The sequence below is a fragment of the Capra hircus genome, chromosome 29, assembly GCF_001704415.2.
Source record: "Capra hircus breed San Clemente chromosome 29, ASM170441v1, whole genome shotgun sequence".
NCBI classification, from domain to species: domain Eukaryota; kingdom Metazoa; phylum Chordata; class Mammalia; order Artiodactyla; family Bovidae; genus Capra; species Capra hircus.
Genome location: NC_030836.1, coordinates 5,721,137 through 5,744,086, shown reverse-complemented (window position 1 = coordinate 5,744,086; position 22,950 = coordinate 5,721,137). Strand labels below are relative to the sequence as shown.

General features: G+C 36.7%; 1 protein-coding gene across 2 annotated transcripts in view; it reads right to left on the bottom strand.

The window, feature by feature from the left end:
* Positions 1 to 22,950, bottom strand: part of NOX4 (NADPH oxidase 4) — a 182,335-nt gene that overhangs the window by 16,445 nt on the left and 142,940 nt on the right. For both annotated transcript variants that reach the window (XM_005699426.3, XM_018043547.1), the window contains 4 exons: positions 9,580 to 9,699; positions 7,950 to 8,058; positions 3,761 to 3,829; positions 2,267 to 2,367 (listed from right to left, as the gene is read on the bottom strand). In XM_005699426.3, coding sequence (XP_005699483.2) covers positions 2,267 to 2,367; positions 3,761 to 3,829; positions 7,950 to 8,058; positions 9,580 to 9,699 — 399 coding nt within the window. The remainder of the gene's footprint in view (positions 1 to 2,266; positions 2,368 to 3,760; positions 3,830 to 7,949; positions 8,059 to 9,579; positions 9,700 to 22,950) is intronic.

Here is a 22,950-nt window from a genome sequence, read left to right as displayed (position 1 = left end):
TTTTCTTGGGCTCCAAAATCACTGCAGATGGTGACTACAGTCATGAAATTGAAAGATGCTTGCTCCTTGAAAGAAAAGCTATGGCCAACCTAGACAGCATATTAAAAAGCAGAGACATCACTTTGCTGACAAAGGTCTGTCTAATCAAAGGTACAGTTTTTCCAGTAGTTATGTATGGATGTGAGAGTTGGACCATAAAGAAAGCTGAGGACGGAAGAATTGCTGCTTTTGAACTGTGGTGTTGGAGAAGACTCTTGAGAGTCCTTTGGACAGCAAGGAGATCAAACCAATCAATCGTAAAGGAAATCAGTCCTGAATATTCATTGAAAGGACTGATGCTGAAGCTGAAACTCCAATACTTGGGCCACCTGATACGAAGAGCTGACTCATTAGCAAAGACCCTGATGCTGGGAAAGATTGAAGGCAGGAGGAGAAGGGGATGACAAAGAATGAGATGGTTGGATGGCATCGCCAACTCAATGGATGAGTTTGAGCAAGCTCCGGGAGTTGGTGAAGGACAGGGAAGCCAGGTATGATGCAGTCCATGGTCCGCAAAGAGTCGGACATGATTAAGCAATTAAACTGAACTGAACTGAAATGTCATTAGGGAAGAAGGAGTCTGTGCTACATGGGAAGACTCAGGTGAGTATGAGAAGATAATCTCATCTAAGGCGGATGATGTTGCAGAAAGAATAGAAAGAATATTACCAAAACTGAGTTGACTTTTTTCTTTATCTGATACTTCACCTTTAACTATTACCCTGTATATTACAAAGGACCTCTGCTTTCTAAATATGTTTTCATCTTTAACCCAGCCAGTTATTTCACGAAGGGAAGGAAATGCAGAAGTGCTTTCAAACATGGATGCAGGCTGAATTACATGGGTCACTATTTTCCTTTTTAGATTTTGCTTAAGCAGTTTCAAACCATGATTCCTAAAACAAAGTCTCTGAAGGTGACGCCAAAACACCATGACAAATCAGAGATTATTTCAATACATCATATTCATCCATACGTTTATAAACTGCGGTTTAAAACAAAACTTTTCATCTAAGAGGCTGCCTCATTCAATTAAAATCAAATATCCTTTTATATTTATCAAAATATACCTTCAAAATTATGAATTAATCAACCATATATTAATAATTGTAAAAAAATGATCACTGATTCCTTAGAGTCACAGGAAATTTTAAAAATTAAATCTTCAATTTATATACATTCTTCTTGTGTAAGTATGTTCAGTTTACCAGCAAATGTATGATTAATTAAAGTGCAAAATTATACTGAATTTGTAAAACTCTGTAGGTTAGATGGGACTTCCCTGGTGGTCCAATGGCTAAGACATTGACCTTCCAATACAGAGGGCCCAAGTTCAGGTTCTAGTTCCAGTAGACAAAAGAGTGATATAAATTTCCAACTGACAGTGAAAGTTACAAAAGGCACAAATATATGAGGTTGGTATTGAGAAACTATGATATTTAGATTCCAGCAGATACGTTAAAAGTCATATTAATTTTAAAATGTCAATATCTGCAATATGTTAGAAGTTGCAGCCTTTGGAACTATTTAAAGTTCTGATAAAACTTTTTCAATGCCAACTTTGAAATGTGTGAATGGGTATATGGTTTTCAAAATGCTTTTAGAATTTGTATAGATCATTGCCCTGCACTATGGTAATTTTACAGATTACCAAACAGGCTCCCTAGTCTGTACCCAAAAATGAATGCTTTCTTTCAACTGTAATCTCTTCAGATCATAAACATATAGCCATAACTCTAAGATGTTTTTATAGAATTATAGCTTCCAAGAAAAAATATGTTTGGAAATATTTCTGATTTAGAGAAATATTAAAACCTATTAGAGTTTTAAAAACTAACAGTTTTTTTAAAATGTATTCATTCTGGTAAAAATGTACCAAAAATCTAATTTTTAAATGCATCAAAACTATTTGAAGAGCTCCCTTGTTTGCTAATGTGATTTACAAAAACTTTCCCAATGATGACCTAATTTGTGCTATGGGATCTATGCAAATTTAAAAGTAGGTATGACAGTTTGGTTCATAAATACTTTATAGACTATTTTTAAGCCAAATTTTAATTATTTGGCATTATGGATACTTGAGGTGGTTCTTGCTTTGCTTCCATCTTCAGTAGTGATAATTGAGTATTTAAGTGACTCTGTAATTTTCAAACCGATTACTAAGTAATCTTTAATATTTTAATTTGATCATTAGCCACATGTCAAGATTTTTGAGGAAAGTACTTACCCTCTGTTACATTTTGCTATTTCATCAAACAGAAGTTTCCACCGAGGACGTCCAATAAAAAGTCTTGAATTCAGTGCTTGATATTTTTCTCCAATTATCTTCTGCCAAAAAGAAAGCACTATGCTTTATACGACACAGAATTGGGCAAATAATTCACTTCGATAACATCATCTTTTCTGGTGCTGTGGCTTCCTACCAAATTGCTGTGACATAAAGAATATAAGTGTCAAATGGCAACCTATTAAGTATAATCATTTAGAAGCACCATTTCCTCCCTCTTTCCCTTTAAAATCCATTATCTTCTTGAATACCATTAGTACAAATGACTGACTTTCCTAGACTTCAGTTAGTTGCTTCATTTTGAAGCAGCTGCAGCATTAAAGAGTGCATTTTAATTGCCTACTCTCAAAGAGGGTGCAACACATAGGCTTTGTTGAAGCATTTTTGTACTGCAAAGTTGTCATATTTGGCTCATTATATGAGTAAGATACTGCAGATTATCATCATAAATTTGGGGAAATGATCCTGAACATGACAGTCTAACACAGCAGAGCTCCCAATTTGGGATCTATCAAAAAACAACTTCTAATGGACTGTTGTTTGCAATTAACAAGAGCGTTAGATCTGAATTGATGGTAAAGAGAGTCAAGTGAGAAAGAAAAGTGTCCGAGTCCCAGGGAGACAAACTGAGAACCAGATGTAATTTATGCTTCATATCTTAATCACTGCAAAACCATGAGGCATAATGATACTGATTTGCTTCATGACAGCATAAGATAAAATGTTTTTACATACCAAGTAGGGTAGAAATCTGACTAAAAAAAATAGGCTTAGATTAGTTTTGAAGTAACAGACAAGCATTCATATTTTGCATTCAAAGAATCACAGAAAATATATGATGGAAAATACAACAATAAAACTTGTGAAAGCATTCATGCCCAGGTTTATATGGCTATACATCTCTTCAATGTTGTCTATATAGTGTTTCCTCATCTATGATATGGGGATCCACAATATCATTTACCTCTTGAATCTGTTGGAATCACATGAGATAATGTGTATGAGACGCTCAATACAGCGTCTAGCAGTGAAGTAAATAATGCATGATGGATGTTCCGTTTTTTAGTTTCCCTTGAAGAGAAACAAGCTTAATTGTGTATGATCTTATCTTCTCTTGCCACATAAAACCTCCTCTTGATGAACACAATCACAAGACTATTCACTTGTGTTCTCATCTCTAGGTGAGGTGACAGCGAAAAGGAGAGAGATGAGCTCAAAGGTCAGCTTCAGTCCCAGGTGAGGACAGATGAAAGGCAGAAAATGGTTGACTTCAAGGATGAGACATGAGCTTGCTGGATACATTCCAAAAGTGGCTTTCCTCTGGGAATCATCTCTTCAAACCACCTGCAGAAATTTTCTTCCAGCACAGCCCCTACAGTAAATCATCTGTTCTCAAGAGACTTGTTTAATTTACAATAACATCCAGTCACATACCTGTATCCCATCTGTCTGACTGAGGTACAGCTGAATGTTGACATAATCAGGTCTGTTCTCTTGCCAAAACTGAGAGGACATAAAAGTAAATAGACATTAAACTGTGTTCTGTATTCACAGATTCTCTCCTAACCTAACATATGTGATTCTGCAATCTGGTCTTACCATAGCCAACATCTATGAGCAAATGTGTATACATATACACATATGTGCACCACATACATGGCATTCTAACATGAATAACCTGTCCCTGGCAGATTTAGTTATGATTAAGGAAATGGATGGGATTAGTTCTGCTATCTTCATAGACACAAAATCAAATACGCTAAATACTATAGCAATATTCCTTTAAATCTTCTTACTAATTTATTTTATTTGCTGAGTCTCTAAATTTTACTCAAGATTTCACTCAGAAAGAACATGATTTTCTTTACAAAAAAGTCAAAAGTGATACACAAAATGCATGTTAAGCATCACAGAAACCCAAACAAATGAAAAAAAATAAGGTAGGAATCGAATCATTCCTAGCTCCTTCCTATGCAGCACCGATTTCCCTTATATAAAAATGTATGAGACAGGGAGTGTATCTGCCAAAATAAAAGCATCTGGGAAAGCTCTCAAACACTTTGATATCTTGAAAAATAAATGGACCAAGAAAAATATCTGAAGAAAAGTGAATTCAACAAAGTAGGTAAAAGGGTTTTGACCCAGATGCTTCTTTCATCCAGAAGGCAAGATGAATCTGCTCATGACCCTGGCCTTGCTCTGGCTGAATCCTGGCTTATGAAATCTACATTAAAAAAAAATATTATTCTTAGGGCCTCCTTTCACCACCCTAAAACAAAGAAATGCTAAAGAGAAGGAAAAAAAAATCAAAATTAGAAGAGAAGGAAGGAACACAACAACTATAGTACATTCTGGAGAACAGAGATGGGAATCTGATGTGTAGAATCTGACGAAAGGCCTAGAAGAGACCAGCACTTTTGCAGCAGCCAAACTATTTCCTGAGCATCAGTGTGCACAGTAGGTTTGCTGGAGATGGTACGGTTTTGCTGGACCTTATCGCAGCAAATGAATCAACTGATTCCAAGTACTGTTGCTATTATTCATTGGAAAGACTATTGCTGAAGCTCCAATACTTTGGCCACCTGTGTGAAGAGGCAACTCAAAGGAAAAGACACTGATGCTGGGAAAGATTGAGGGCAAGAGGAGAAGAGAGCAAGAGAGGGTGAGATGGTTGGATGTCATCACTGACAACACGAATTTGGGCAAACTCCAGGAAATAGTAGAGGACAGAGGAGACGGGTGTGCTACCATCCATGGGGTTGCAAAGAGTTGGATATGACTTAGTAACTCAACAACAACAACTGTTTCTACAGAGCGTTAAAATAATGATTTTTAAGGGATATACTGGGACTCAAATTCAAAGTTTTAGGAATGCAAAAGAAGTTATTTTGCAAATACAGAGTGACTAAGTGAGGCTATAGCACCCCTCTGGCACCCTTTACAGTAGTAAGGGCACCTGGCAGGTGACTAAGAGACGTGTTTCTATTGCCATCACTGTCTGACCTTGAGACTTCCAGAGAGGTACTCAACTTACATAGGCCCCAGTTTCTTCATTAGGAAAATGACCTCATCTCACAGGTTTCCTCCAGAACTAAAACTACACATTCTCTAATAGGTGGCAATGCTAAATTATAAAATCCCAATAAAAACCTATTTTACTTTGAAAGTGATGTGATGGTTCTCAGAACCCATAATCTTAAAATATAATAATTATATTCCATGCCACAGATGCCTCAAGTTATATCCAAACACTAAAGTCATTTTAAAGCCCTTTATGAATTGAATCAGGGTGCACGAATCTTAACTGTGAGGGAATGGAGGAATTTCCAAGTGCCAGTAATGGGCAGCCCTTCACAAAACACATGACTTGCACTGATTTTTGTCTTAAATGTCTCCTGAGATGCTGCTCTGAGATCACGCCAATAACTGCTGCATCAATAATGTGTTCGGTGCCCACAGGCTCCAGAGAGAAGAACGCAGATTTAAATAACACATTTTAAATATCAGTGTCTCCATTTTGGCTTATCCCTCATTGTAGACAAAAAACAGTATCTACTAAAACACACATACATACACGCTGAATTTGGTAACTCATTTGCAAATGCAGAAAATAGTAAAAGCCTTTTCCTTTCAACATCATCCTCAGAGGGTTGAAGGACCTGTGTTCATCCCCATCCTCTTGACGTGAAAAAGCAAAACAGGTGTGCAGAGGTGTGTGTAGAAGATAATCAACACCACACTGTTTACACTAGTTTTAAGCATTTATATTATTTATTCCATGGATTCCTAAGGATTAAACATATCCACCAAAAACTTGAGAAGAAATTTTAAGATTCAACTACTTTGAATATCCAGCCATTTATATATTTTATATTTCCTCTATTCCTTTCTTGCTCTGCTACTTACATCTATTATTTAAATGTGCTCTGGATCCAATTATAAGTTCTGTATCTTTTCAAGAAAGAAAATTTTAATCTAGAAAAACAGGCAAAGGCAGAAATGGGAACTCCAACAAGAAATACAAGTGGTTGATAATAGCAAGAGAGGTTCAATCTCATTTGTTTCAAGGAAAAATACAGTGAGATCCCCTAGTTTAAGAAAGGACTAGAAATGTAAAAGATTGGTAATATAACATTTGGAGTAAATCTCTCTTATATCCTTTGGTGGAAATGTAAATTGTTTTAGCATCTTTGGGGGACATTTTATCAGTACCTATTACAAATTTAAATTCATTCCTAAAGTCCTCATAGCCTCCAACTCAGGAAGTCCAGTTTTAGACATTAATCTAGAGAAAACACCCACTTGAAAGTGGTGTTGATGCTCTTGAAAGATTCTCCTCTCTTAACCTTAAGTACAGAACTACTACCTCTTGGTTTCCTACTGCCTCACTGGCTGCTCTGATTAATCTCCTTTCCCGACATATTACTCATTTTCTGCTCCTCTGCAAGCTGTAGTACCCCGAGAATTGTATTTTCACATATACTCTCAAGATGACCTACAATCATATCGGTCTGCTCAAATCTTTTCAGTGGCTTCTCATCTCTCTGTTTTTTTTCCTCCTGATTTAGCAGGCCCTTGGTGAGTCCTAGGAATCTGCACTTTTTTTTTATTGTCATAAAATACACATGGCATAAGATTGATCATTTTAGATGTTTTTAAATATACAGTTGATTAGCATTAAATATATTCATATGGTTGTACAGCCATCATCACCAATCCATTTCCAGAATTTTTTCCTCTTCCCAAACTGAAACTCTATATCCATTAAACAGTAACTCCCCATTTGCCCTCTGGGAAACCTCTGGCAACCACCATTCTATTGTCTGTCTCTATGAATTAGACTACTCCAGGTCCCTTATATAAAAGGAATCACACAATATTTGCCCTGTAGAAATACACTTTAAAAAGGCAATTTGTGGAACAATACAAATAGTATGATAGGATTTTCAGAATGCTCATGAGTAACATCTGGTTACGCGGATTGGATGGAGATGTTGCTTCATGTAGCTTACAAAAGTCTGGAGCAATGATGCATATATGTATTACCTGAATAACTTAAAAATAGATATATTAATAGAAAACTAAAAGTTGCAGATAAGACAGATGAAAATGCCTGCTTTCATCTCTGGAAGGAATACAGCTTAGAATTCGAGATTTTTGAAATTCTGTATACTGGGCCAAAAGTTGGCTGATGATCCACTTGGAATGTTGAAGTTAGAGATACGAACTATGAGAATAAAGGCTGAAAAGTGTGACAGTAATTGTCTGCAGATGTTTTCTTCCATCTGTCCTCAGTCACAATCCCATTTGCATTCACATTTGCATAATGTTTTCGATATGCATGTATTACCAACCATATGCATTCATTTCCCTGTTAAAACATTCTATGTTAAAACATGTCCTAGATATACAAATTCACAGATATCAATATCTGAAAAGATGTACACCAAATTATTAAAAGATTCTATCTGTTTTTTTTTTTAAGCTTAAGGGATATTTTTCCTCCTCACTACTCCTCTGCATATTATTCTATAGTGAGCACCTATTACTTTTATAATTTGAAATAAAATGGCTACTTTTAAAATTTAAAAGACTGAGAAAGTAAAAATAAACCTAATTTTACCTTGTTGTACAACACACAGAGTAAGTCTGCAAACCAGTGGAAGGACTGGATATCTCTGCATACCCAAATAAAATACAATCTTCTAAGCTTGTATGGTTTCCAGTCATCCCTTTAAAAAAGAAATAACACAGGACTGATTATGATGGTAAAAGAATTAAGAATCCCTATATCCTTGAAATTTCACTTCTCATTAGTAAGTAATCTACAGAGAAAACAGTCATCTACATTCTAGTATCTGATACACCACTTATTCTAACTCTCAAATTAATTTAAAATGCAATATACTGAGTCAGAGATATATATAATCCATGAATCAAAGTGTTCATGTTTGTGGATACTATATGCATATTATCCATTTCCACTTGAAGGCAATAAACTAAACTCTTGGATCAGCTCTGCATCTCAGGAAAAAAGTTTTCTTATTTTTCTGTTAATTCTATCACTCAGATGGTCGCCACTGGCCATCTTGCCCTGGGTTCCAGGCAAAATGAGCCAAAACCATTCTGGAAAGCTGGTTGTTTATCCCCTTCTTAATAATCATTAAAGAAAGAGATTTCACAACCACCTACTATGTAATGCATTCCAGCAATTCACAATTCCAAGTCTGCATTCCTCCTTATAATTATGAAGTAAGCTTGAGGTTAACAAAATATTATTCCCTTGTTTAAACTTTAGGTGTCCAAATAACTTGCAATATGTTTTCAGAAACAACTAATTTCTGGCTTGGAATATAGTTATTTTTTTAAGAACCTCCCCAAAGTCCCAAATTTATATCAAGGTTTTAAAATCAAAATATCATTCAAACACATCACTTCAAATTATTATCTCTTTTTTCATACTTCATAAAACAGACTTTTAATGAAAATTGTGTTTTCTTGAAAAGTGAATGGAATAGATTTTGTTTGTGGTTTCATGAGAATCCCTGTCAATTAATTTTTGCTTGTAAACCAAACTAAAATAACTGAATAAGTATATCCTGCTTAAGCAATCTTACTTCTGAAATTTCTATTCTTCAGTCTGTTATAAATCTGCTGAGTAACAGACCCAGGAATGATGTGCTCATTTGTCATCTCCTCAGAGAGGATTTCCTGACGATACCTCTACAATAACCCTGACCCTTTATTTCTATATTCCATTAATCTTTCTTCTCTTCACCACACTTCTAATATTTTCTGAAATGATCTTATCTGTGAATTTTTCACTGGCTTATATTTTGCTTGTCCTATTTGAAAGAAAACTTTTCAAGGGCAGAGACACTACTCAGTCATTGCTATATTACCAGTAACTATAAGGTCAATTGCACATAAATGGTCAAAAATATTTGTTGACTAAATAAATTAGTAATGCAACTTACCCCTGATGAGAAAGCAGAGAAATAGGGGCCAGTGGAATTACTTTAATAGAGGAAAAGGACAGCGTAAGGCATAATTGTGATGTTATTTTACAAGAGAACATGCTGAAAACCATAGACCACATATGGAGAAGCACTCATTTATTCCCCTTATCACTCGGTAAATAGAATGTTTTGAACAAGTAGAAGAATTTTGTAAGGAATTACTTCTTACTAAAAGAGATGTCTGAAATAGACAGCTCTCTATGTGGACTAATATAATGGATCAAAATGACATACAGCAGAGTGTTGAGGATTGACGCAAACGGAGTGACTCCAATGCCTCCAGCCACGCAGAGGCTAACCTCATAGTTCAGCGATTCTTCAAAAGGACTTCCAAAGGGACCATCAATATATAGCCTGGGGAGAAGGCAGACAAGGGTGGAAAAAAATGAAAATCAGTTAAATTAAGTTTCTACAATATGCGGCAAGTATGCTAAATCTAGTGTTTAAGCTTTGTGATAGCCCAGGCCTCATTTCCTTGTTTCCCATAGTGAGAGGTCTAAAGGAACAAAAAGTGTTGTTTATGAACTACCAATATAAAAACAAGTACACTGGTTTCAAAGTATTCCTATTTTGAGGGAAATATTACTCAAGGTGAAGGGAAATGTAGATAGGACCATGATGGTGAGTCAAGGACTAGTTAAAGCTTTTATTTATTTTATTACTATATACTGGACTAAATTAAAATATCTTGTTTTATTGTGTCTAAATTCAATAATGCTATTCTCCATGGTAAAGTCTGTAGCAAAAATATTTCTTGAAACCTTTACCATGTAAACAGAAAAGAAGCTGACCCTGTTCCTCTTCTTGCTCTGGCTAGGTTTATTAGTATAAAGCCTACAACAATCTCAAAGGAATCTCTCATTATGTTGTATATTCAGATATATATATGTGTGTGTGTGAGTGTGTGTGTGTGTGTGCACGTGCGTGTGTATGTCTATGTGTATGAAATTCTGCTTAACTGTGATGAAACTTGTTAACTAGTCACTCAATATGCATCCTTCCATCCTTTCTTATTTTTTTAAGTTGACATATAGCTGATTTACAATGTTCTGTTAGTTTGTGTGTTTGTGTGTATAGCAGTGGTTCAGTTATACATATATACATATCTATTCTTTTTCAGATTATTTCCCTTTATAGGTTATTGTAGAATACTGACTAGAGTTCCCTGGGCTATATAGTATAGGTCCTTGTTGGCTATCTATTTTATATACAGTAGTGTGTATGAATTATTCTAAATTCCTAATTTGTACCTCCTCCCCCATCTTTGGTAATCATACATTTGTTTTTTATGTCTGTGAGTCTATTAAGTTCATTTGTATCATTTTTTTTAGATTCCACATCTAAGCATTATTATATAATATTTGTCTTTCTCATTTCGCTTTAGCATGATAATCTCTAGGTCCATACACTTGGCTGTAAATGGCATGATTTCATTCTTTTATGGCTGACTAACATTCCATTGTATATGTACATATATAATTATATAAAATATTACATATATATACACCACATCTTCTTTATCCATTTATCCATTGATGGACATTTAGGTGTTATTATTGCTTAGTAACAAAATATTAATGTTATTCAGGGAAACAAAGTGCTCAGCTAAAATATCACGCATCCAAGACTGACTTCCATCAATTTTGGCTGCATGACTATGTTCAGCCTAATGTGATTTAAATGGAAGTGCAATTAGAAAATCCACAACACTGTTTATAGTAGCCAAGACATGGAAGCAATCTAAATTTCTACTGACAGAGGAATGGATAAAGAAGATATAGTACATACACACAATGGAATATTACCCAGCCATTAAAAATAATGAACTGCCATTTGCAGCAACTCAGTATTCTTGCCTAGAGAACTCTGTGGACAGAGGAGCCTGGTGGGCTGCTGTCCATAGGGTCGCATGGAGTCAGAACCCACTGAAGCGACTTGGCGTGCATGCATGCATTGGCGAAGGAAATGGCAACCCACTCCAGTATTCTTGCCTGGAGAATCCCAGGGACGGAGGAGTCTGGTGGGCTGCCGCCTAAGGGGTTGCACAGAGTCAGACACGACTGGAGCAACTTAGCAGCAGCAGCAGCAGCAGCAGATGGACCTACAGATTGTCATGCTGAGTGAAGTAAGTCAGACAGAGAAAGAGAAATATTGTATAACATCCCTATATGTGGAATCTAAAAAGAAATGATACAAATGAACTTATTTATAAAACAGACTTAAAGAATGAGCTTATGGTTGCCAGAGGGGAAGAACAAGGGGAAGGGATAGTTAGGGAGTTTGAAAACAACATGTATACACTGCTATATTTAAAATGGATAACCAACAAGGACCTTCTGTGCAGCACAGTGAACTCTGCTCATGTTATGTGGCAGCCTGGATGGGAGGGGGGTTTGGGAGACAGCGGATACATCTACACGCATGGCTGAGTTCCTTTACTCTCCATCTGAAACTATCACAAGGTTGTTAATCAGCTATACTCCAATAAAAATAAAAAGTTAAAAGAATACCAATCACTCCATCCCTCCTTTTTTTTTTTTTCTATTGAAATGTCCAGGTGGCAATTTCAATTTCAATAAAATAACTGCTGTGTTCCTTGATGAAAGTATAACCTTGTAACTAAGACCTATAAACCAGTTAAGCAAAATTTCTATAAATGGATTTTAGTGTAACAATAAAAAGAGCTATCTGCAGATACAAAACAAAGGAAAATTGGAAGGCTCCTTGAAGGAAGCTGTCTTAGTTCAAAGTTGCGTCTCTTTATCCCTGTCCCCTTCTTCCCTCCTTCTTGGTACCTGAATACGTGTTGACTTGATGGCCTAAACACTTATCTTCGATGACTGTAAAATTGCCATACCCTCTATGGACTGCTTAGTTCTAGATACCTTTATGTTTAAAAAGCCACATATATATAAAACACTGCCATTTTAAAGCTTCTTTCTTACTAAAAACAACTTTCTTAAAAAATAGTAATTGTCCAAAAAAAGCAAATTTGTGTAGTCAGTCTAATGATATAAATATCTTTATTGTTAATATTGTTAATCTCTCTCATTACTGTGGGGGGTTTCAGCAAAGAACTTAGAAAAGTAAAGAAAAATTGTTTTTCATTCTCAACACTTCTTAAAAGGTATAACAAAGGACATTTTATTTGACAAACAAAGAACTGAGTAAGGAATCATGAAGTTACCTCTTTCCTACTTATCTGCTTTCCAGCCCACACACACACCCTCCCCACACCCTAAATAACTACTCTCTGATATTCTGAAATAACTTTGGGCAAGAAGACAAGAATGTGGGGTTCTAGTCATTCACTAGCATTGGGATCACAGGCAAGTTACTTATCCTAACTCTGATTTTCTTCATCCAAAAAAAAAGAAAACAAACCAGTACCAATTAGATGTGACACAGAAATAGCCTACTAAGAACTGTACAGGGCCGCAAACATCAGACATGCTTTAATTTAATGGCATCTGCGAGTGCCTCCAGAGTACCATCAAGCCCTAGGAGAGTCCAGCATCAACACAAGAAATGAACTAAGTTTAGTGCGAAATGAGAGATGCACATAGGAACTTGATCTGAAGGAGATTAAATAAATCGGGGGAAATTAATGTGCTCTTATGTAATTCAACATATAATAATGGAAAGTTTACTCTGAGTAAGACACAGTACTATCTGCTGCAGCAGAAAAAAAAGAAATAAAAAAAAGGAGTAAAAACAGAAACAGATTAGGAACTGAGTAATCACAACTTCAGTCTTTAAGAAGGTTATAAAGAGGGAAGTGGTTAAGACAAAAACATACACACGTATGAAATACAGCACAATTTTAGCAGCGTGTGATATAGCCATACTGCACACATTCTGCTTTGTACTTTTCACGTATAATGCTATACCTGTAACATTTTGTGATGTGAGTAGAGTATTATTATCTCCATTCAATAAATGAGGCCCTGGAGACCACATGGGGGCCATGATCAGTCTGAAGTTTCATGCCTCCTAGATGGAACATTGGGGTGGGGAGGGGGGATAGTGTGTGAGGAAGAGGAAAAAGTGAAGAAAGATGGACCGTATCCAGCTTGTAAAGAGAACCTGTAGGTTGTGCAACTCAGACATAAATACAACTATCCACTCAGAAATAAAAGGTGCTTCAGTGACAGTCATGGGTTATAGGTGAGAATTTTCTGGAACTAACCCTGCCTGTGTCCAAGGAGAAACGGAGGCGTACCACTGCCACCCAGCTGCTTTGTTTGAGCAGCCTGTGCTCCATCAGGCAGGGAATAAATGTGAAAAAACATACAGACACTCTCTCAATGAGTGTGTGAAGCAAAGGGTGTTGCCCAGCATCCAGTTCTCCAGGAACTAAGCCATTAGCCACTGCAGTTGCTGACGATGGTACACCCTGAAAGGAGCTCGGGGTCAAGAAAAGATGAGGTGCACTGTGCTCTGGGAAAACAGGCAAAAAGAAAAAAAAAAATCCTTCATATATAGGTAGAAATATTTCAGGAGAAATTTTTATGAACCTGGATTCTTGGATCTTCCTATAGTAGAAAAAAGCACTAAAATCATTCATTGGTGTATCTGTTCCTCAGGCCTAATGGCAAGCTTCTATTGAGATGTGTGCTCGATTACACTGACCTCTTCATCAAAATCACATGTATGCTGGCCTCCATCCCTAGCTCTTTGAAATAGTTTCTCAAAGCTACCTTAAAGGCTATCTGCTGGGCTACTTTCTCACTAAGGTACTGAATTAACTCAATTCCCAGCTCTTATGTTGTATGATTTTTGTTTTTTTCCCCAGTTGACACCAGTCTTCGCAGGGATATGAAAAGGAGTCTGTTTTTCTCAGCAAAAGTGATCTGGGGTCGAATTTTGGAATTGTTCAGGGGTGTTTAAGTTTTATAGCCATGCACTTACAAGTTTGAAAAAAAAACCCAAAAACTATTACTATGGAAATTCCAGCAAGGGATGAGGATGGGGGTGGGGAGGCTGAATAGTTTTGTTGTTATGATTCTGAAATGCGCTTTCCCCAGTTTCTCTGTGAACATAAAATTACTGTTTAATTGCACTTTTTGAAATGTGCAAGTTTCTTAGTAACTAAAATTTCACATTAGAGAACAGACTGAATATTGAAAATATATTCAATAAAGATATTTTATGTGATGTGCTAGCCTAAAACATAAAAGACTTTGTGACTATTAGCTGTGCCCAAAGAAAGAGAAGGCTGAGAGGACAGTATAATAAGGGTGAAAGTAAATATATATTTTTTCTTAATAGGCATTAGGCAGATAATAACACTGAACAACCTTATAGCACCTTGAAGATTATGAAACACATCACTATCAAGCTTCGGTTTGATCTCAGATCAATCCTGAGTTTGGCAAAAATGAGCATTCCTCCATATATTCTCTTTCAGTTGTTGTCAAAGGAAATGTTATTTCTTAATGAAATTTCAGAGGATAACAAGCCTCTGGGACAGTGATGTTTCTATAAGAGAACAGCTATCTTTGAAGTCACCCTGAGTATTTAACTTATATGCAGAGTACATCAGGAGAAATGCTGGGCTGGAAGAAACACAAGCTGGAATCAAGATTGCAGGGAGAAATATCAATAACCTCAGACATGCAGATGACACCACCCTTATGGCAGAAAGTGAAGAGGAACTAAAAAGCCTCTTGATGAAAGTGAAAGAGGAGAGTGTAAAAGTTGGCTTAAAGCTCAGCATTCAGAAAACGAAGATCATGGCATCCGGTCCCATCACTTCATGGGAAATAGATGGGGAAACAGTGGAAACAGTGTCAGACTTTATTTTGGGGGGCTCCAAAACCACTGCAGATGGTGACTGCAGCCATGAAATTAAAAGACTTTTAATTACTCTTTGGAAGGAAAGTTATGACCAACCTAGATAGAATATTCAAGAGCAGAGACATTACTTTCCCAACAAAGATCTGTCTAGTCAAGGCTATGTTGTTTCCAGTGGTCATGTATGGATGTGAGAGTTGGACTGTGTGAAGAAAGCTGAGTGCCAAAGAATTGATGCTTTTGAACTGTAGTGTTGGAGAAGACTCTTGAGAGTTCCTTAGACTGCAAGGAGATCCAACCCGTCCATCCTAAAGGAGACCAGTCCTGGGTGTTCATTGGAAGGACTGATGCTGAAGCTGAAACTCCAATACTTTGGCCACCTCATGTGAAGAGTTGACTCACTGGAAAATGAAGAGTTGACTCATTGGAAAAGACCCTGATGCTGGGAGGCATTGGGGCAGGAGGAGAAGGGGACGACAGAGTATGAGATGGCTGGATGGCATCATCGACTTGATGGGCATGAGTTTGGGTAAACTCCAGGAGTTGGTGATGGATAGGGAGGCCTGGCGTGCTCTATTCATGGGGTTGCAAAGAGTCGGACACGACTGAGCAACTGAACTGAACTGAACTGATCTTCGAAGTAAATTAGACATCCCAAGGCTTTTTCTTCTAACCAAAATAAATGTATAGGCCTAATCTTTCTGCTTATGTAAAGATACTGCAGTGTAAAACCAACAGCCTTTTCCTTGACTTTTCTGACATCAGTAAAGCTATGTAACTGGCACAGTGCTGCCTGCCTTAGGTGAATTATTTGTGATTATTAAAGAGGAGTTAAATGGTATTATTCTACTTCACTGAGTAGGAAGCTGAGGTTCTAGAAGTTTAAATATTTCCTCAAGGGCATACACTTAATAAGCAGTTTACGTCTACCACCAGAATAAACTCCATTCTCTGTTTATGAAATCCAACATACCAAGCTATTTTCCTAAAAGACACTTTATTCTAATTCTTTCAACCAGAGAAACAATCAACTGAACCTTTTTCTATCGAATATTAGCTCTCTTTATGCCTGAGAACATTTTTACCTTAAAGTCTACTCTATCTGAAACATCATTTCTTTGGTTAGAATGTCTCTGCTGTATTCTTCACCTTCTTCAGCTTTTCAGCCTGTCTTTATCTTCATATTCTGAGTGGAGCTCTTGCAAACAGCTTATCGGCCCCTTTCATTTTCTCATTTCAGTCTGACAGTCTCTCCCTTTGAACTGTTGAATCTGGTTCAACGATGTTGCATTACCCGCCACACCACCCCCTTGAACTGTTTGTCTAACTTTTGGTTTCTCCTCTCCTTTCTTTTCTTGATTACTTTTATGTTAAGTGTTGGCCTCTGCTTTTACTTTTCTGTAAGTAAATAATGACTTTTCCTAGAGTGAATTTATTTTTATTATGTTGCTTAGGATTTTTTGATAGCCCCAAATTTGAACTAATATTTCTTAAAATATTACAACTCCTTTCACCATCTCTTTTTTATCTTTTAAACCTCTAATGTAAAGTGAACTTCTCACTCCACCTCCCACATCTCAACCTTTCTTTCATATTCCCCTTATCTTTGTCTCTGTGTGCTGCATTCTGGATAATTATTTCAGTTCTATTCACCGATTCTCCATGGCTGCGATAAACTGCTCAAGTTTGTGATACTGTTATCTCTCACTTCTAGAAGTTCTACTGGCTCTTTTTCAAAAATGTCTTGAGAAATGTGATTGTCCTTTGTCTCAATCATTAGTTTATTTTATTTTTTAAGGAGGAGAAAGAGTGGCTTTATTACTTTCCCAGGCAAAGGGGGAACACAGTAGGTTAGTGGAGGAAGAATTGTGCCCCTCAATTATTCTTTGAATACTCTTTTATTCTTTGGACATATTAAACATTTGCTTCATACTTTTTAAATATACAACTTTACTATCAAGTACTCGTGGTGATTTGTTTCCACATTTTCTAAAAATATGAGCTCTTTGGTGCCTCATGTATAGGAATCCTTTGAGGATTAAAATGTATCCCCCCAAAGGAGGATTTTCATTTTCCTCTTCCAGACCACAAGAGGATGCCATGAATCTGGAATCAGTTTAAACTAAATTTTTGTCTCTGTTTTCACTGGGCTATGCACGTATTATAAACTCACTGTTCTAACCCAAATGAGATGGAGCTTGTGTTTATTAAGTATCAGGGGAGATTTGTTTTCCAGTTCCTCTCAGAATCAAGGACAAAATAAGTCAACTGTCTTTACTACCTCCTTCTGCCAACTATCTAATCTCTACTTATATTCACTGAAGATGTTTTACTTGAGGAGTCTGGGCCATTTGCAGGAATCTCTGACTTGCCCTCCAACCTGATTCAGAACCCACACATTAGCTCTTGTCCACCACATGTATGGCCTAACCTTTGAGGGATAAGCTATGAGTTACAGCATTCACTTCACTTATTCATCTAGATAGGAAATTCTTTGTGGCTTATGACCATAAGCAATTATTTTTATCTCCTACCATGGTGATGGACAGGGAGGCCTGGCATGCTGCGATTCATGGGGTCGCGAAGAGTTGGACACGACTGAGCGACTGAACTGACTGACTGATATCAAACATGTATTAACGTTAATGTGTGTGTGCTTAGATTTGTAGGCTTTCTATATACTGGCCAGATTATTATTGAGCATAAAGTATGTTATATAATGTTTATTTTTTACTCTTAAATTCACACATACATATACATAAGGAGCCTCCCAGGTGGCGTTGGTGGTCTAGAACACGCCTGCCAATGCAGGAGACATAAGAGACTCGGGTTCGATCCCTGGGTTGGGAAGATCCCCTGGAGGAGGGCATGGCAACCCACTCCAGTATTCTTGCCTGGAGAATGCCACGAACAGAGGAGTCTGGGAGGCTACACTCCATGGGGTTACAAAGAGTCGGACAGGCCTGAAGTGACTTAGCATGCATGAAGAGACATAAACATATAGCTGGATCCCCGCTGATAGACTTACTTCTTGTCGAAAGTTAAGGAGAACTTTTTTTTTTTTTCTCTTTGTTTTTTGTACTGGCTAATATAGCCTTGATCTGCTAATATGTGACTTGAAATGCTTATTAATATGAGGAAATTAGTTTCAATAATATAAAATAAAAGCTACCAAACTCTTCAAACTGTCCACACACTAGGCAGTTACCTGGAAGCATGAATTATAAGCTGACAGTTCCTAGTGAATTTTCAAGTAAAGCACCTAACAAAATTTCACACCCCAGTCCAATGTATATTTAAATCCAGCTGCAAGCCATATTAAAATAAAATTACTTCTGAAACCTTTTGGAAAGAAGACATTCCGTTAAAATCAACACTTTATGATTGAATTCAGATCTTTAGACTTGAATACTACATCAGCCTTTCCAACAAAGAGTGCTGTTTTAAAATTTATATTTAATATGAACTGTTATTTATTAAGATGATAGTGAATCTTTTTACTTTTCTGTCCACTTACATGCCTTTAGGCTCAAATATTTCGCCATTTCTTTTTCTCAAACAAGTCATCCCATCCTTTTCTAGCTCTTTGCTTTTTTCCATATGGCAACTTTATCTTTCTGCTGAAAGCAAGGTGTACAGCAGGGCTTTATCTTAGTTGCTGGCTAATTTCAGTTTGAATAAACTTCTAAACCTCAAATTTATTTGTGCTGTATTTTGCTTTGCCACTTCTTTTCTATTAGTGTAGAAAGCTCAATCCAGTTAAGACGTAGCCCATGATTTCTATCATTATTATACATGTTGTCTTCACAGCCAAAAAAAAAAAAAGAGTAGAACAGAAAACATGGGACAAATAATCAATATAAAATAATGCTACAAAATGTAATTCAAAGTAAATTAACTAAAATCTCAAGTTCAGTAAACTACTGTCAGTCTAGAAGAAGACAATAAAAGAGAGTAAAGGGTCTTTCAAGAGATTCACCTAAAACATAAGGGTACAAAAAGTTGAAAGTTAAAGAATAAAGACATAAGAGGGAAATGTATTCAAAAGCAAAATATTTGTAATTAACATTTAGTTCAAATGAAACAGACTTTAAGGAAAAACACTATTGCAGATATGGTGTTAGTAATCACTGATAACTCAGCTGGGTGGAGAGGGCTTTCGCATTTTCCTTTGCTATCAAAGACAGGTGACCATGAGGAGAGAGGCTTCCTTATTCTCCTCTCTTCTTTTCTGTTCAGAAAGCAGAGCACTTCTCTCTTCCCTGGTTACAGCTATGATAAAATTTGATCTTGAAAGGAATGAAAAGCCCTTCATTAGCCTTTGACTAATACACGGTATGTTTCCATTGAAAATGTGGTTCTTGGGCGAAAAGTATCAATTTTACATGAGAACTTGGTAGAAAGAGACTCAGACCCAACTTCAGTCTTACTGAATCAGAATCTGTGTTTTATTAGGGCTCCCGGGTGGTTTGTAAGCACATTAATGTCTGAGATGCATTGCTCTTGTGCTTCCCTGGTGGCTCAGATGATAAAGAATCTGCCCACAATGCAGAAGACACGGGTTTGATCACTGGGTTGGGAAGGGAATGGATACCCACTCCAATATTCTTGCCTGGAGAATTCCATAGACAGAGGAGCCTGGCAGGCTACAGTATGTGGGGTCGCAAGAGTCAAACATGACCGAGTGACTAAGCACACACAGTGCATCTTTCCAGAGAACTCCATTAATATTGATAATAAAGTGGGATTTCCCATCTAGTTTTCTTTGGTATTCTGTGAATCTTCTTTGAGACTTTGTAGAAAGTGATGAATTAGTTCTTTCAAGAACTGGAGAGTAATGTCTGCTATCTGAATGTGAATCTTCCCCAAAATTGAATGGTTAATAGAGAATGCAAATAAAATCCAACATAATTCACATTAGCATTACCAGGAGCAGACAATAACTGCTGTAGAAAAATGAGCACTAAATACCAACAGAAAAAAAAGTGAGTGAAAAGGAAGATAGGCAAGTAATGTTATATATATCCCTGTAGACTCTGAAACAAAACCAAACCAAAACAATGAACATAGAACTATATTTAAAAATAAAATCCAAGAAAGAATTCAGAAATACCATCAATAAAATCTTAGCCTATAAAGTTAGACAGCCTTTGAGAATTAATTGTAATATCATCATATTTTATGAGTATACGAGTTTTAATGTTTGGCTCATCTTCCTCTGCCATCATTTTTCTCTTCCTTAGATGATTCTGGAATACAGAATCCCAAAATTTTGAATTTCAGTGGGGGACCCAATTTACCAGCTGCAACATTTTTCACACAGAAAAAAAAATAATCACTGTCCCATAAGTTTCTATCTTTCTATCTTCTATGCTTACTCTTTGATTGTAGAAGCTTTCAATAAACAGGAGGAAACTTTTATTGGGTTGGCCAAAATGTTTGGGGTTTTCCATAAGCTGTTACAGAAAAACCTGAACAAAATTTTGGCTAACCCAATATAAGTAGGATAAATAGGTATAACAAAGTACTGCACATGAAAGTGCCCTGAAAACAACAAAACACCACAAAATAAAGCATGTATTTATAAATACAGCTAGCCTTATTGTCTAGGAATCAGCATGTTTCCCCCTTGGGATTTACTACTAACTCAAAAACCCAGGAAAACCAGAATGCTGTGTTAAAACGGTTTAGCTCAGTTGTTATCTCCAGTTGCTGGTGTACAATAGGCACCAAAAATTTTTGGTTGAAAGAAGTACTGAAAGAATAAAATATGCTCCACATATTCACTTGCCTTTAACTTTAGAGACTTAATACACTTGCGACCTCATTCACAAGAAGGGAGAATGCTCACCGCAGGGTAAAATTCTCTGTTCTCAAAACTTTCAGAGCAATTTCTTTCAGTACAGAGATTTCAACAGCAAAAATTAGTCTTTTAAAATCTGCGTAGGAGGGAAAATGCAGCTTAAAAGACTTATTTAAAAAAACTTAAGGAAGTGAATAAAACTTGTTTAATATATAGTAATATAGTAAATTAGAATGTAGGCTCTAAATCAAGTTTAAACCATAGCTACACCAGCTAGTAGCTGCAACCTTCAGCAAGTCACCTATCACTTGGTAACTCAATTACACTCTTTGTAAACAGAAGGTGATATGAATAATACATACCTCACTGATTATTTTAAGGCTTAAATAGGGTAATTCAGGTAAGGTAAAGACCATTGCTTATTTGCCCTTTATCCATTTTCCTGTCCTCATTCCCAATTGGTGGTGGTGTTACCGTAATGCATCCACTTAAGACAAAAATGACTATATTAATAATTATCACCTTTTCTTACAAAGACATAAGACCCACTTTAGGTTAATAAGATGTAAGATGTTTGAGGCTGGGGTCCTGAGAAGTTCCTTGGAAAGGAGGACACTGACTCAACTTGCATGTATCTTTCATGCTTGTCTTTCTCTGTCTGGAAAGAGAATATGATGGCGGAAGCTGAATGAAGCATCTTACAATCAAGAGAAGGAAAGGGGACAGGAGTTGCAGTCACCTGAGATGTAATATGCTGACTCTGAATCAATATAAGCCAGCACGTATCTTTTTTTTCTCAATTTTTTTGTTTCTTTTCTGGCCTCACTGCCCAGCTTTTGGGATTTTAGTTCCCCAACCAGGGACTGAAACTGGGCCCTCAGCAGGGAGAATGTGGAGTCCTAACCATTGGACCATGAGGGATTTCCCTAAGCCACCAGTTATCTTGGTACATATTGTCACATGAGAAAAATAAGCCCTCATCATTTTAGCTATATTTTTGTTTTATGTAGTTGAATGTAAATATACTTGACAAAAGTTTTAACACGGTGCCTGGACATAGTAAGCATGTGATAAATATTAGATATTATCATTAATAATAAAAATCTATAATTTATATCCATTTAATGCTGATGCAAATGTACATTTTGGAAAATAATTTTCCTTTTTATCTTCATCTGATTAGCTTTTACTTTAAAAGTTATTCTAATTTATAAAAAGTCAATAACTATCTGAGACCCTTACCTCTTGAAACCTAAAATAAGATATCATAATAATAGATACTCCTCACTGAACATTTATTTTCCAGGCCAGAATACCACAGTGGGTAGACTTTCCCTTCTCTAGGGGATCTTCTCAACCCAGGGATTGAATCCAGGTATCCCACATTGCAGGCAGTTTCTTTCCAGCTTAGCCACAAGGGAACCCCAAGAATACTGGAGTGGGTAGCCTATCCCTTCTCTAGCAGATCTTCCTGACCCAGGAATTGAACCAGGGTCTCCTGTATTTCAGGCAGATTCTTTACCAACTGAGCTATGAGGGAAGCCCTTACTTTAATTCAGGGACTATCTGAATGTTCTATATATACCTTCACTCCTAATCCACATCACAACTTTCACAGGAAGGTGTAGTTTCCCTTTCACTACAGAGGGAACCAAAACTCAAAAATCTTGAGCAATTTCCTCAAGGCCACACATCTATTAAAAAGAAAGATTGTCACTCAATCTCACTCCTGAGCATATGTCTAGAAAAAGACATAATCTGAAAGGATACATGCCCCCCAGTGTTCATTCATTCTTCACAATAGCCAAGACATGGAAGCAACCTGGATGTCCATCAGCAGAGGATTGGATAAAGAATATGTGGTACTTGTACAAAATGGAATACTACTCAGCCACTAAAAAGAAAGTAAATAATGCCATTTGCAGCAACGTGAATGGACCTAGAGACTGTCACACTGTGTGAAATGAGTCAGAGAAAGAGAAATATCATATGACATCCCTCATAGG